The following is a 15,979-nucleotide window of genomic DNA, read 5'->3' on the forward strand; positions in this document are numbered from 1 at the left end:
ATCTCTAAAGAAGGATATAATGATTGCAATAGACAGTCTGTTTATAAATAGATGGTATCTGAAGATGTTGAGCTTGTCAGAATTGCAGTAAAAGAGTCCTTGTTCCTCCCCTTCCTGGTTCCCCAACAGATCCAAAACAAGGAAACAGATGAGGATGTCTGGACAAACCCAAATCCCTCCTCCACACTCTATGGCAGGCCAATCAGGTTTCAATACACAAAGGAGAATGAAGATGTTGTGGTAGAAGATAGTAACTTTTTCAAGGAATTCCATACAAGGTTAGATGGATTCATAATCTACCACGAGCTGGAGGAGACTAGGTTAATGGAAATGTTGGCACCATTCATTGTGAAGTGCTGATGCAGCTCCAACCTAAATGACCTGAAAAAGGTTCATAGAGTTGCGGCAGATCTTCCAAATATAAGATTTAAACGCGGCCTGTCCACCCTTCATTTGTGCAGAAGAAGCATGGAGTGCTTCCTTCACATAGCTAACAGGCCGGAATTCAAGAAGTGGCAGGCTAGGGGAGGAAATAAGGAACTATTAAAGCTCAAAAAAAAAGATTCAGGTTGTTTACCATTACTTAGACATTTAACATGTCCCATCTAATTAAAAAAACCATCAGAACAGAACACAACCACCCTTAACCACCCAAAATTAACCACCTGTGAACACAGCAAAAAACATAACGCAAAAATAACGGTTACATAACGGTAAACGAAAATTTTGGCGTTATGTTTACCGTTATGTTAAGTTGAAATAGTGTTGAAAGTGTTATAATGCGTAAATGGTGCTTAAATCATTAGTATACTAATATATATTTGCAAAGCGTTATGTTTAACCGTTATGTTAAACAGATTATTTTATCAGTAAAAAATAGCGCGAGTTTAAAGAATCTTTGCAATTTTTGTTTATAAGGTCTTTACTGTTTTAGTTTTCTTATTTTAATTTCTCAAGGTAGTTACTTCTTAGCATTTAAACGACATTTGGGTTGTTAATGATTAATATTATATATTTATTTATATTAATAATATTATTTAATAATATTGATAATCATAATAATAGTAATAATAACAATATATGTATGTATGTATGTATGTATGTATGTATGTATGTATGTATGTATGTATGTATGTATGTATGTATGTATGTATGTATGTATGTATGTATGTATGTATGTATGTATGTATGTATGTATGTATGTATGTATGTATGTAATATTGCTAATTCAACTATTTTCTTGGTCCCTTTGAGGCTTCAAGATATTAGGAGTTCACTGTATTTGTATGTTGCTTAATAATGTTCTTTACTACTATTTATTTAATACCTACCATTTTTTACTTATTACTATTCTTAAAATTAATTTTATTTTATATTGCGATTATTAAATAATGTTAAATATACTATTTGTATAATTTAAGTTTTCTAAGTAATAATAACTATATTACTGATTTCTACAATAATTAACAGTTCAAAATGATAAAGGCTGTTGTTGTCAAGTATCTTGGTGAAAAGAAAATTGTTCTTGCTAGTAATAGCAATATTGCAGACTTTTTAACTAATGGTAAGCTTATTTTTTAATGCACATTCTTTGTTTATTCAATCTTCTTTTTTTTTTTAATCAATCTTCAAATTCTTTACAGTTCATTTTTGTCTTCATACTAATCAAGTTATTATATATGCCAAAAACAATGGTTGAGCTATTTAATTTAAAATTATACTTTTTTAGCTTCTAAAAAGTTTGATAACAGTGATATAAGTGGCATCATGTGGAATGGATGTGAAGTCGATTCTGAAACATTTGTTGCCATTTTAAATGAACAAAATCTAGAAGTGGAAGTTGTATCCTTAGCAAAAAATAATGAGCTCAGCACTTTTGTTCAAAGTTTAAAGGGATTTTCTCCCGTTAAAGCTGTTTTTTCAGCTGTAGATAGACACTCTGATCCTGTTTCATTCGATTTTAACAACCAACAATCCATTATTCCTCAACTTCCAACTGAATCAACATTATACCAAGACTCTAATTATGAAGATGTACTTGAGGATTTAGATGTGTCTTCAAGATCGCAAAATTTAAGTTTAATATCAACTGCTGCACAAGTTGCTGAACCACCAAAATCAAGTGCTGAACCACCTGGATCTCAAAAAGTAATTTTATCTTGTTCTAATTGTAGTTTTCAAACAAGTAAACAATATGTAATGATATCACATCTTAAATTACATGGTCAGGAAGGTTCAGTTGTATGTGAAAACTGTTTTTCAAAATTTAAAAGTGTTAAAGGTTTTAAACTTCACAATAGAAATTGTTTTTCTCCTTTTGATACTGAAATTGAAGTAATTAACAATAATAATGATTTTAATATTGAAAAACCGGATGATTTTCAATTTTTGAAGGAGAATAGAAAAGATCAACTTGCTGCATTAGCTCTTCATTTGCGAGGAAAATATCGATGCTCTGAAAATGTGGTAAACATGAAGAGATTTCTACAATTTGTAAAGAACTATCAACAGAATATTCTAGAACAAGATATTTTCAAACTGCTTTTAAAATGCCACAAATTCAGTTCGTATACAAAAACAGTTTACATGGATGTTTTATTCCATTTAAAGAAATACTTCAGTTTATTTTTACATCAAATGAATATGATAAGTTTCTAGAGTATTCTTCAGAAATATCTATCTCATTGTATTCAGATGATTTAGGTGTAACTAATCCAATAGGCAAATCTAGAGGAAAGCACAAGTTGTGGGTTTTATATTTTCAGTTGTTAAACATTCCGCAATGCTGCTTAAGTAAATCTTTCTCAATATTCCCTTTAGCAATAACTGGTTCTAAATCTGTTAAGGTAAAAGGCTTTATGAAATCTCTTCTTCTTGACTTGGTACAATCTCTAAATGAACTATCATTGATTGATTCCTCAACTTTAACTAATGCTAATGGTAAAAAATTCATGGTAAAGTTAAAACACTTTATTGGAGATTCATTAACTTGCAATGCAATTGCTGGTTTTAAAGAGGGTTTTAGCAAGAAAGTTGTTAGGTGCTGTAGAGTTTGTAATTCAACCAGGTCAGAAATGTTAGTTTATAATAAACATTCTCAGTGTAAAATAAGGAGTTTAGAGGAACACAAGATGAGAGTCAAAGAACTAGATAATTCTAGTCTTCCCCGAGTTGAACGTTTAAAATGGTCAAAACTATATGGCATTCAATCTAACAGTGTTCTATCTGAAATTAATGAATTTGATGTGACAAAGCAAGTTCTTTTTGATCCAATGCATGATTTGTTAGAAGGTGTAATACCTTTGCAGATAGAACTTTACTTGAATCATGAGGTTTTGAAAGGTTTTTTTACAATAGATAGCTTGAACAACTTTATAAAATTGTTTCAATACCCAAAAGACAGTGAAAAACCACCTGTAATAGTAGATTTGGTTATTAAGGGGAAATTTGGGAGTGCTCAAGTTCTTTCTATTTGTCGTATTTTACCAATTTTTTTAAGAAGTATCACTATTGATTGTCATTTCTTGTGTCTTATTAAGCTGCTGCGTATTCTTCAAATGTGTCTCTCTCCAGTTACCACTGAGGCTTACTTCGTCTCTTTAGAAGAAACAATTGCAGCCCATCATACTCTTTTTATGAATTTATACCCAGATAAGTTTATACCAAACCTTCATTTTCTTATTCATTATCCTGAGCAATCCAGACAATTTGGTTCACTACGATACCACATGTGTATGGCTTTTGAGAGGAAACATCAAGTAATAAAAAATGTTAGGCATTTTAATTTCAAAAATATGCCTTTAAGTGCTATGAAGAGTATGGTTTTAAACACTTTTATATCTTTTTATAATTCTTTTGGAGAAATTAGTAATGGAGTTCTTTGTGAATTAAATCAAGTTACTATAAAAAAAAATATTGTTACCTGCATCCAGATTAATGGAATTAAATACTGTCCTGAATCGTCTTTATGGTTTCATGATGGTTTTCAATCTTCTGCTTTTATTATTAAAGAAATTCAAGTAAAAGGAGAAAAAACAGTATTTATTTCCTCACAGCTTCAGTGCCTTAATTACAATGTGTTACGAGGTTTTTTTACTGCTGTTGAGGACAACACAGTTCCTTTTAGAACTATTGCAGCTGAAGGCTTAGCTTTTCCTTGGCCAGCATTTTATTTTAAAGAAGGGGATATTTTCTTTATTGTACCCCCAGCATTGCCATTCCTTATCATATAGTTGCATTGAAATTTTATAAAAAGTTTATATTATTTGCAATAAATATGATTACTTTAGTCTAATTTGTTTTCTTTATTTTGTCAACTTTAGTAGTTGTAAATGCTTTCTTTTGTCAATTTTCACATGATGATACAAAATATTTTTTATTATTCCTATGTTTTTAACATTTACATTAATAATAAATTTTTAGATTAACAGAATCCCTTTTGATGGTGATATTAAACAAACTCTCATTGATTTTTTTCCACCTCACATTAAACTATTTCTGAGCAACAAGTTTTCTATTGAAGATAAGGTGATATCTAGAGAGCTAATGTCTTGTTTATTAGCTTTTTGCTGTTCGCATGCGCCTATTCATAATAATATCAAAAATAGAATGTTGTTACGGAAAATATTCTTTGCAAAGTTAAAGTCTACTTGCATTTCTTTATATCCTTCTTACAGCCATAAATGGGTAAGAATCACGTCTTTGATACTATAATATTTTTTATTTTTTTTAATTTGTAATATTTACTATTTTAATATTCATTTTTGATCTCCTTCCTTTTCCATCATTTTTATATTTTACTTCAGATTTTCAAATTTGCTGCTGTATACATAAATTGTTTGATTCAATTTATTTAATTAAAGTTTTTAATTTTCTATTAGGATTTCTTGTTCAAAAAGTTGCCTAATAATTATCGCCAAAGACAATTTAGTAAATGTCATAGTTTAAAGGTTAAGCGATTTCCTCATTTTTCTGTTGTAAATAGTTCCATCAATAATAGTAGCCGAGCAGTAAATCCAATTTTGTTCGAATCAGTTGTAGATAAAGAACAGCTATTACAAGATGTTGAAGTAAGATTTTTTCTGTGTTTATAAATTTTTGGATAAAAATGATTTCTAATTCTAATATCAGAAATTATAGTCTAGTTAAGTAAACTTAGACGCAAAAAATTTTGAAATGTTATAATTAATATTAAGTGTCAGGTCATTACTTTATTTTATTAAATAGTTATAAAATAAGGAATGTATATAACTCTTTCTTTCACCTAGAATGAACTTAATAAGAAAAAGCCATCACTTTCAACACTGTCTATTCTAAACAGACATCTTTTTAATAATGAGACTTATAGTATATTTCCGAAAAGAGTTACATATGCTCCTGGATTGATGCTGGAAGAAGCGATTCGTTTGTATCCTATTTTTAAAGATTCGTCTCTTAAGATTCAAAAGATGTTGATTTGGATTTCTCCCGATTCGCAAACCCATACTGAAAGTTTAATGCTGCTCCAGAAAACACTTATTTCTAAGAAGACAACTGATAAATTGTTTATGAAAGTTGATGTAAATTTTATTTTATTTTTTTTATTTGGTATTAAGCCAGTTCTATAAAATATAAACTTAACATTGATTCAAACCCATTTAATGTATTAATAATAGTTTCTTTTTTATGGTTGCAATACTTATTTTGTATTTATAATATTTTAGTGTGATTCAATACATGAATACTTAAGAGTGCCAAGCTTGTATGGTCCACAAGTTATCTATAATAAAACGGAATATGGAGTAAGGAGTCGTAGAGGTGTCGAGATCGATGTTCAGCCCTTGATCAGTACATGTGAAATGGTGGTTGTTTTGATGGCCGTTTACTATTTGCTAGATTTGACATATCCTTCTTGTTTTGGGCAGCTTCTGGGATGTTTGCAAGATATTTGCGGCTTCGGACGATCAGCTTTACTTTCTAAAAAATGCATTTTTCTTTTGCAATCTTTTTACAGCAATGTGAAATATTTTTGAATTAATAAATGTCATTAAGTTAATTTCTTCAATTATTTTGTAAATAATTTTCATGATTATGAAAAATAATTTAACATAAATATATTAGGAAATTAAACTGGATGAATTTGTTTTATTTTTTAAATTAACTTTTATAAACATAAAAAATGTTCAATGTTAGTTTACTTAGCAATTTCTGTTATTAATCATGGGTTTCAAAAAACCTACTTTAAAATAATTATAATTTGACATAACGGGTAACATAACGGATAAATACCCGTTATATCAGGTTTTAAACATAACGGTAAAATACGCGTTATATAACGGGAGTTTTCCTCTCACATAACGGCTAATTGGCGTTATGTAACCGTTATGTTCAAGGCAATTTTGCTATGAAAAAACATAACGCTAAAACCGTTATGTTATTTTCATACATATTAAGTATTAAACATAACGGCAATGAACCGTTATGTGCGAGGAAAACTCCCGTTATGTTTTTTAAAAATATAACGGGTTTTTTATTTACTGTGTAGTCATGACCACTCCAAACGTGAAAATGAGCACTTAAATGATTTCCTAGGCCCCAAAACCCCTATAAACATAAGACTGGTGAATTAAGGACATTTAATAGATGACTTCAGAAACCATGGAACGTAAAATAATGTTGCACCTTTTGTAACATTATTTTACATTCCATGGTTTCTGATGTCATCTATCAAAAACCAGGCACCATCTCAATGATCTCAAAGCTATAACGGTAGCCAAAGCATATAGGAAGAATGCAAAGTATTAGACAAAAGTCCGAAAAATTCTCTTCATAGGCATACATGGTACTTGGCTGAAGATGTTGTAATTGTATCGAGAGTAAATCCAGTCGTACCTAATTAAGATTAATTCCTTATGATACTTATTATCCTTATCCCGAGGATTTTTCTTATTTTGAAATAAAAAAAAATTAGAGATTAGATATGATTTAATCGTTAACAAGAACAATTATTTGCTCGAGTTTGTTGGGAAAAACAGCTGGCACATTTTTTCATACTCGATCTTAACATATAAGATATATTTTTTTGGATTTTTGATGGAAAATTTGCAGATTTTCATCCCAGCTTCAAGTTTGTTTAAGATTTCTTTTTCAAATATTCAGTACACAAATGACTGCTCTGAAAAAAATATTTGTCTTGTTCAAGCTTTCCTGGCAGACTGTCATATTGAAAGTCAGAGACGAAACATACCGATGGTTGCTAAAGAAAATAGAAAAGGAGTTGAAAAACGAATGAAAAAGAGCAATTTGAACAACATAACTCCTGAGCAAAAAGTATATTAGATTAATGTAAATAACTTCTCAACTCTAATCGAAAAAAAAAAATTTTTAACCAAGATAAATTGTTTTTTCGTGGTATTGTTTTATAATTTAAATATCAGACATTTTGAAGAAAACTAGAAATTTGCATCTAACGCTTCCTGAAGCTAGAGAGGTAAAATTTTGTATTTTTCTTTTATTTAAGGTATATAACCAGGATTTGTTTCGAAAGCTTTTGGTTTTGAGAAAAAGTTGTATTTTTTAGACACCCTTAGACGCATCTGTTATTTTGATTTTAAAAAAATTTTACTTTTCGTCTACTTTTAAAATATTTAGTAAATCACTTCTAATTTTAAAATGAACTAATTCTTTGGAATACTTTACTGATTTTTCGTCTATCTTTGAATGATATTAATTTAATAAAGCTTTTCTGTTGTCAGCTATTCTTAGTTTCTTCTAAAATTGAATGTTTGAAGAACTCAATTTTTCTAATGCAATAAATTTTATATATGAATATTTCTATATAAACCTCTAGTTAGATATCTTGTGTACTTCAACAACTTTTGCTATTTGTTGGCGATATAGATATAGTCTGATCTCTAGAAATACCCACCATTTTATCCCATTTTGAGCGTACCCCTTTACTATCATCAAAGGATCTATAAATTAATTCCTAGAAATTTTAATATAATTAATAATTCCATTTAACTGTGCAGATTTTTCTCCTTCCATGATGCCAGAGTTGTAACAATCTAAATAATAAAGGTTACCGGATATGTATTCATTATACTTGGTTAATAAAAAATCTTTACTAAGTTGTTTAGACATTTCCTATTGTTCTTCATACGAACTTTTTTCCATAAATTAAATTTCTGCTCCTAGAAATACACTCCGTGGTTCTTTTGGAAATAAATCATTCTTCCAACAATATCTTACAACTCTATTCCTTTTTCAATTTTTTTAAAAATCTGTAAACATTAGTATCCAAAAAATATTTGATCAGCTCTTGGATTCTATCTGTGTTGCAGCATATTGAATAGTTTAAGTACTTTTGTAGTTGCTTAAGAGGTGGCAAACCATAACTATCAAAACAATACTTTTGCCTTTTGTAACATGCTACCCAAAGTGTTTTCTTGTTTTCAATTGTCTAAGTTAAAAGTAGCACATTCTACTCTTCTAGGTTTGTTAGGTAATTAGACTCGTAGGTACGCACCTCTTAAGTTTTTTGATCTTTAGGCGTATTTAGAAAACTATTATTTAACATAATTTCACCAATTTTTGTTTTTGTTTTTCATTTTATGTGAACTTTAAATTTCTCTAAATGTAAAATGAACATTAGTGTAGCTGTGATGGAGAGGGGAGGGGAGGGAGAAGGAGGGGAGAAAGAGGGAATGGGATTTTGGTGTGGCGCTTGTTAAGCGGTGAAACTTTGGCCCTCTCAAAAACGATTTTTTTTAATACTGCATTCTAAATCTAAATGTTTCCCCTACAAGCCAGGATTGCTAAAATTATAGCTCAAACGCAAACTTCAAATACATTTAAGTCGCTTTTTTTTTAATTTTGGAATTATTAGGGTTTTAACTTAAAGTTAGCAGAAAGTGATGAGCCATAAAAAACAACTTAATTTTTTAAGTATTTATTTACAATTTTGCTGGAAAACTGTTATTTGTACCTCAAATTATATTTTTGAATCAGTTATTCGTTTTTTGTTTTCTTTATTGTAGTCCTATACGAAGCGAATAATTTGATTAGCGCCGCTTTCATAAAAAAGCAAAAGGCTAGTATAACGAAGCGAAGGGTAATACCGCCATGAATGGCTTGTCAACTCACTGGGTTTAGAAACGTAATAAAGATATAAATAGAAAGTAGAGTTATTAGAAAAATGCACTAGCAGCGTTCGTCATGGTTCTTCTTTTCAAACTCTGATGAGAAAATTCATTGAACCACTACCGAAGCTTGATAGTTTTGATAAAAAATCATAGCTAGAAGTATAGCCATTCAAAAGTATTCAGAAATAGCTCATGATGCAGCCATGACAGCTGCTAGATTGCGACCAACTCGAATTTGCTTTCTAATTTTGGAGACTTTAAGACATAAATGAGGAGGCCCTTTTCTTAAGAACAAGTTGTCAATACCAAGGTTAATCTTAAGTTAATTAGTTTAATATTTAAAGTGAAGTATCTACCAATCCTTTTTGATTAGTAATATTGTGAGGGTGGTGTTAATAATAGTTAATTTAATGTTTGTTTTTATGTTGAAGCTGTTTAGGTACACGGAGGTATGTTGAAGAGGTAATGAGGAGAACTAGAAATAAGGTTGAAGGTCTGGGGATAACATGGTTAGGAAAGGGTTAGGTTTAGACAGTAGATTGGTTAGGAACGGACAAGGTTTAACCGTTAAAGTTTGAAAGTTATTTTTATTGCCCTCAGCATATTCTATTATACAACATAACTCAATAAACGTTCTTTTAGTGTTTAATGGTTAGCTCACTAATAGAACTTTTAAATACAAATAACGCTAACTTACTCTTCTTGAAGTGTTTAAGTTTTCATCAACTAATGCTCTTTTTGTTCTTCTTTAGACGAATATCTCTTCTTCTTTATTTGAAACGGTAAAAACTTCAGGTTGTTATTCTTTGTATAATATTTCTTCTGACTTCTGTTTAATTCCTTACTTCTTCTGATTATCAAACATTTCTTCTTCTTTTTCTCTTTTTTTTTACTTACAAAACTTTTTGTTTATCCAAATATTTTTAAATCACAAAAATTCTCTCTCTTTGTAATTCCTCTTGAAACTTTCTTAAGAATTCTCTTTTAATTCTCTTAACAGCTCTGAACTCCTCTCCTCTTTTCTCCTTCTATTGGTCGAATAATGTTTTTTAACTTTTCATAGTTTTTGGTTATTTTCGGTTGCGATACCTATTTTTTCCTTTTTGACGTTATAGGTTAATGAATCATACGGTGAAACTCTATTTCCGGTCGTTGTTTTTAACTTTTCTTCTTTTTGCTTTGTTATTTATTTATATGACAAGTTGAATAAGTCTCCGTATGAGCGTCTTTTCTCCCTCCCTCACAATGGAGTAAATTGATTTAGTGCCATAAATACTCCTTTAATTTACTTTTTTTATATAAGTAGAAAAAAAGCGCTTTCTCATATAGGCTATAACTATTTTATATATGAAATGTAGGGAATAGAAACAGGTTAATGTAATGTTAAGATAAAAGTGAATTATATAGATATTTAGCACTATGTGGCTGCTTTGAAAACTTATTCAACTAGTGATTAAACTCCAAAGATTTAAAATTTTGAAGGTATTTTCTTTGTCTTTTTTATTATGCGCATTAATTAAAAATGTATTTTTTAACGTGTTTTTAATTACAAATCTAGTCTAAAGATGTTGTTTTTTGCGAATACCTATTTTATTTCAATTTTTTTATTTTAGCCTTTTTTTTTTTCCTACTGATGCAGCAACTGTTATGTTATACGCCATATTATCAACGACAATAAAATATTGAATGTTTTTCATTTTTCCGAAGTCGAATAACATTTTTTTGTCTGACGTCGGATAAATATAAATATCCCGGCGTAGGAAGACTTTTAGCTTTTTGCCATCGGATCAATTGTAACGTCGGCTGGACGAAGATGGGTAATCGGGATTACTACTTGTAAGATTAATTTAGCATAATCTTCTAATATCATTATCTTAAACAGAACATCTGTATATCTTAAAAATTATATATGTTGATTTTTAACATATACAGGTATACATACATTATTGTCATGGTATATAAAAAGCATTCTACGCGTCATTGGTAAAAGAGTTACTAAATTCTGGCCAATTGAAAAACGTCCAAAATATTCAAGTTGTGTATCAGAATTAAGATCTTTAACTTAAATCCATTAGGAATGTCGCAAGGTATTACAGGAAGTTAAATAAATTTTTTAATATCTAAAACCAGACAATCAAAATAAATCACGTTAAAACTTAAAAAAATAACGTCCGTTTTATGTTTTGAAAATTTAAAACTTATATGCGTAATGGTAGTTTGTTGATTTGGCAGCAGGGCAGGTTATCCATTAGTGATATAAAAGTAAATATATCAGAGTGATATATTAATAGTATTGTAGTAAAAAACAAGCTTGAACAAACGTAAAAAATATTTTCTTTGGTAAAATCTGGGAGAAGATAAAAAGGCTTTTAAGCATTGATATGCTCAAAAAGTTGGTAACCTGAATTTCGAAATTGGTCAGAACGAGCATGATTAACTTTCATCTTTTAATGGCAATTGGAAATAAGTCGTTAAAAGAGTGCTTTTTCCAAATTTGTTCTTTTAGTCAACTTATTTGTTTTTTAGAAATTGGCTGTATTTTCACATCTCCCGGTATGCATAAATACGCTTTATTTATTATTGCTCATTATCTAATGGTAGTTTATAAATTACATGCCGCTAGTATTTTTCAATGTAACTTAAGCTTATTTCAGAAATAAATATTTTATAAATGCTATTAGGTTTGTGTGATAACATAAAAAAAGTTAGAAACTTAGCTCTGCTGTTATTATTTAATACTCTAATTGAGTAAACTGAAACGTGAGTTTACGGAACATATGACTGAGCATAATAACAGTGAAAAAAAAAGTGCATCTGATTTACTAGTTGATTGAAATTGGTATCAGCAAATTCAGCAATTTTTTGCACTCAGCTTTGATTTGAAGAATAGTCCAAAAAACAAAAACACCGACAAAAGAACAGAATTGGCGCTAAAATATAAAGCCTAATCAAACTTCCCATTCAGTAACAAGACTTTAAAGTTTTGTATTATCAGTAACACTCTGTATTTCTGTTGATGCTTTGCACTCTAAGGAAACTCTGCACTTTCTTGTTAAGATAGATTTAACAAATGTGATTGTAAAAATACATGTGAAAATATACTATAGGTTAAGAAAATTGTTATAAACTAATTAATTGAAATGAAACTCCACGTGCATTATTTTTACAAAAATAATAATCGTGAATATTATGCAATTGTAAATGTAAAAGTTCTTAGTGTAAATACTCGATTTTAGTGGTTAAGGCCTGTGATTACAGGCTTAAACAGCAAATGACGATATCTTCATATGCTGTTTAAGCCTGTAATCACAGGCTTAAACAACTTTAGCGATAAAAAGTTGGTAATTCTGGACTAACATTTTTTCATCAGTTGCTTAAATTCTGTTTTACATGGGAAAAGGTATCACTTATCTTCTACTTCCTAATCGTGAACATAGTTTGTTAATTTGACATCCTATTATCAATTCTGTATCCTTAAATCCTTATTATCAATGAAGTATCCTAAATTGTATAACAGTAGGTGTTTATGACAATTTATTTTGAAATCCTGGATAAACACCCCTGAAATTTTTTTTACCATTTAACAAACTTCTGCCATTAATTGTTTTGCTTTTTGAGAAGCTAAAAATTGTTTCCTACAAAAAAATATCACAATTTAAACACGACAGTAAAATATCACAATTTAAACACGACAGTAAAATATCACAATTTAAACACGACAGTAAAATATTACAATTTAAACACGACAGTAAAATATCACAATTTAAACACGACAGTAAAATATCACAATTTAAACACGACAGTAAAATATCACAATTTAAACACGACAGTAAAATATCACAATTTAAACACGACAGTAAAATATCACAATTTAAACACGACAGTAAAATATCACAACTTAAACACGACAGTAAAGATTGTTTCTTAGTCAATATTGTTTCTTCAACGAAGATGATGAACCTGATTTGTTTGTTTTTTGTTTTTTTTTGATTTTGTAATTTCATCCGAAGTTTGATTTGAAAATGGAACCCAATAATGATTGCTTGTTGAAATATGTCGCTATTGAAATATATTCGCATTTTTAGGCAAAAAAATGAGTTTTTGTTTTATAAGATGACACAAACTGAATATATGGGATTGACCCCTAATTTAGTCCGACGACTATTTTTAAAAACTAAAAAAATTAATGAAGCTGGTATTTTTTAAAAATCAATTGAAATTTTATTTTATGTAAGTTTTAATTTTATGTAAATAAATTTTGTTTTGAAAATCTGATCAGAGCTTATTTTTGAACCAGTGAGACTCTATTGTTTGCAATAGACGTTAACAAATAATGATAATACTATATTAGTGTCTGTTTTTAGCAGAATAAAATGAAATAGAATAAGAAGCTCAGAGTTGATTTACTTGAAATTAAATAACTTTTAATCTTAAATAACGATGTGGTTTTGCTTTTTAGATTTAAAAGAATCTTCTTGAGGATAGAAGTAGAAGGAAATTTTATCACCGAGAGCGAATTAAATGTTTGAAGTAACAATTTTATGTAAGTTTTTAATGAGAGAAAATATATTATACTAGATACATTTAAGATTAGATTTTCTGTGTGCTTACATTCCTGAAATTGCAGCTATAAACCTAGGTTATAATTTTGAAAAGCTTTTGTGTTTCAAATAATTAATTAAAAGATTTATCTCCATAAACAACTTAACCAATAATTAGAATCAGAATTCCTGTAAAACAATTTTTTTTTTTTTTTCTCATTTACAAATTGACTCATTTACATGGAAAGCGAAGGGAAGATTTTTGTAAACAAGTTCTTTATAAATATTTTTTGTCTATATCAACTCAATTTATTTTGTAGGCTTTACTTGAAGACAAAGAACTCAAGAACCAAAATTGAAGGTTTACATATTTTGTTTGAATAAATATCTATCTCATTGGTTATTTCTTTTGAATGCATGTGGAACATTTGAAAGCAAATTACATTTTTCAGATTTTTTGCAATTAATAGAGCAGTTGATGGACGCTTTATTCTTGTTATTGGTGATTGCGCTTTTGATTGCGCGAGGTAAGAATTATTCTTTTGATAAACTCTCAAGTCAATGAGGCATGTAAAAAAATTCAATAGCTGTAAATTTGTCTTAAAAAAGCTTATTATAAAGTTCATGAAATGAATGGATATGTGGAAGATCTTCGTTAGTTTTTCAAACTTTTTATTATGAAGAGACTTTTTCTCCCTTTTCTTTTTCAATCTAGATGTAAGGTCTATCTCTTCTCAGGACTGTATTATATGATAAGTGCCTATAGGTTAATATTATTTACAAAATGAGACACATTCAAAAAAAAAAAAATTAAAGTTTTTATAAAAATGCCTGAGCTAGCCAAGAATCTCCATTTGGCAGAAATTTTCTATGTGGTCAAATAAGAAAGAGAAAATGTTACATTTAAACTTGGAATAAAATAGGGAGGGGTGGTACATGGTTAGCTATTTTGAAATATTGGTACTTTACTTATTCTTAATACGAAACTCTTTTATGATATATCAAAATCAAAGAGTTTGATGGCGTTGTTAACATTAAATCCAATCCCATGGCAGCATCTCAAACTAACATAATATGAGTTGAATAATTGTTAAAAGCCCGCTCATAGTTTTAAAAGTATATTTCCTAGAGCTGTAACTGTTCCAATAAATGAATGCAAATAATTTTACTTGAATGAAATGAATCGATCTATTTAATGCATTGCTTATCGATGTAAACCAATTAATACCATGGCTCAGTCTATGATTTTCTCAGACTGTAAGATCAAAAACTGCTCTGAATGAAGAAAATGTTGAACACATAACTTATATAAATGTAGCAACGCTGGAAAATGTAGATAGAGAGTCAGTATTCTTTTAGTTTTTACATGTTCAATAAATTCACAGTATGAACAACTTCCAAGATTTCATTCTTTGAAATATTCATCAAAATAAGCTTTAAATTAAAAGCCTTCCATATTTCAAATATACTTTTTTCGATGGTTCTTCGAAACCCAACAATTTCTCTTAATATAGAAAACATTTGTAGTTAGATGCTAGGATAGATCTAAACGTTTAAGTAGCTCAATGACTGTTCCGATTTTTCCTTGACTCAATTCAGAAGCATTAGTATTTGAGCCTTTTGATATTTCAAAAACATCTAAAGTTTTTCTGATACTTCATAAATATCTAAAGCCTTGATGGTTTATCAGAACAAAAAAAATTTTTAATGTACAGCAATAACCTTTTCAGATTACAGGGTAAAACTGAATTTTGTCGACCCAATAACATAACTCTATTAGTATATTTGTGTAAAGGTCTATAACATGTAATACACAAATTCTTTTTAAATTATAGTATAATACTAACATGTACCATTAATTCATTATATCTTAATCCCATTCTGATATCTTTAATTAAAACAAGTTCTGACATTCTGTTGAAGTTTTTGCGTTCATTTTCTATTGTGTATATGTGTGCTTAATATTAATTTTATTTTGTAAATTTTTAAACACACATACGCTAAGGTATGCATGTAGTACTATTATTAGACAATTTGTTATATACAGTTCAAGCTCAAAGCCTCTCACAATGGTCTCCTTACAGCGATTGTTCAGCCACTTGTAACATAGGCAACCCTATCCGAACACGATCTCGAACATGCACCCCACAAAGTTTATGTGTGAATGTAGAAGTTAACGGTACCACTCCTTGCAATCGGGAGTTCCCATGTCCAGGTATGTCAATATTTATCACTATTATCTTAAATTTAGGTTGCTTTAGTAAGATGTATATATTCTTGAGCACTACCTATATGAACTTCTGTATATAGTAGTGT

The 15,979-nt window shown here is 29.2% G+C and overlaps 2 protein-coding genes and 1 pseudogene across 7 annotated transcripts in view; all 3 read left to right on the forward strand.

The window, feature by feature from the left end:
• The first annotated feature begins 1,272 nt into the window (after positions 1-1,272).
• Positions 1,273-4,385, forward strand: LOC145186627 (uncharacterized; annotated as a pseudogene). Its single transcript, XR_016455140.1, has 2 exons — positions 1,273-1,564; positions 1,730-4,385. The product of XR_016455140.1 is annotated as an uncharacterized LOC145186627 (transcript).
• A 316-nt stretch (positions 4,386-4,701) lies between these two features.
• LOC149885241 (uncharacterized) lies at positions 4,702-6,113 on the forward strand. The gene is made up of 3 exons (XM_090096438.1): positions 4,702-5,069; positions 5,268-5,558; positions 5,703-6,113. The coding sequence occupies exons 2-3, from the start codon at positions 5,385-5,387 to the stop codon at positions 6,009-6,011; spliced, it is 483 nt and encodes a 160-aa protein (XP_089952564.1). The 5' UTR covers positions 4,702-5,069; positions 5,268-5,384; the 3' UTR covers positions 6,012-6,113.
• A 7,419-nt stretch (positions 6,114-13,532) lies between these two features.
• The window catches only part of LOC149885242 (uncharacterized), a 47,709-nt gene continuing 45,262 nt past the window's right edge, over positions 13,533-15,979 (forward strand). For 2 of the 5 annotated variants that reach the window (XR_016454888.1, XR_016454889.1), the window contains exons 1-4: positions 13,533-13,665; positions 13,984-14,024; positions 14,116-14,190; positions 15,711-15,878. The gene's annotated coding sequence lies outside the window, so the exon portion shown is untranslated. Of the gene's footprint in view, positions 13,666-13,983; positions 14,191-15,710; positions 15,879-15,979 lie in introns of all 5 variants that reach the window. The other 3 variants (XR_016454890.1, XM_090095600.1, XM_090095599.1) reach the window with 3 other exon arrangements.

The sequence above is a fragment of the Hydra viridissima genome, unplaced genomic scaffold (assembly GCF_058129835.1).
Source record: "Hydra viridissima isolate aposymbiotic clone 2 unplaced genomic scaffold, HvirCarnegie_v1 scaffold_8, whole genome shotgun sequence".
Taxonomy (NCBI): domain Eukaryota; kingdom Metazoa; phylum Cnidaria; class Hydrozoa; order Anthoathecata; family Hydridae; genus Hydra; species Hydra viridissima.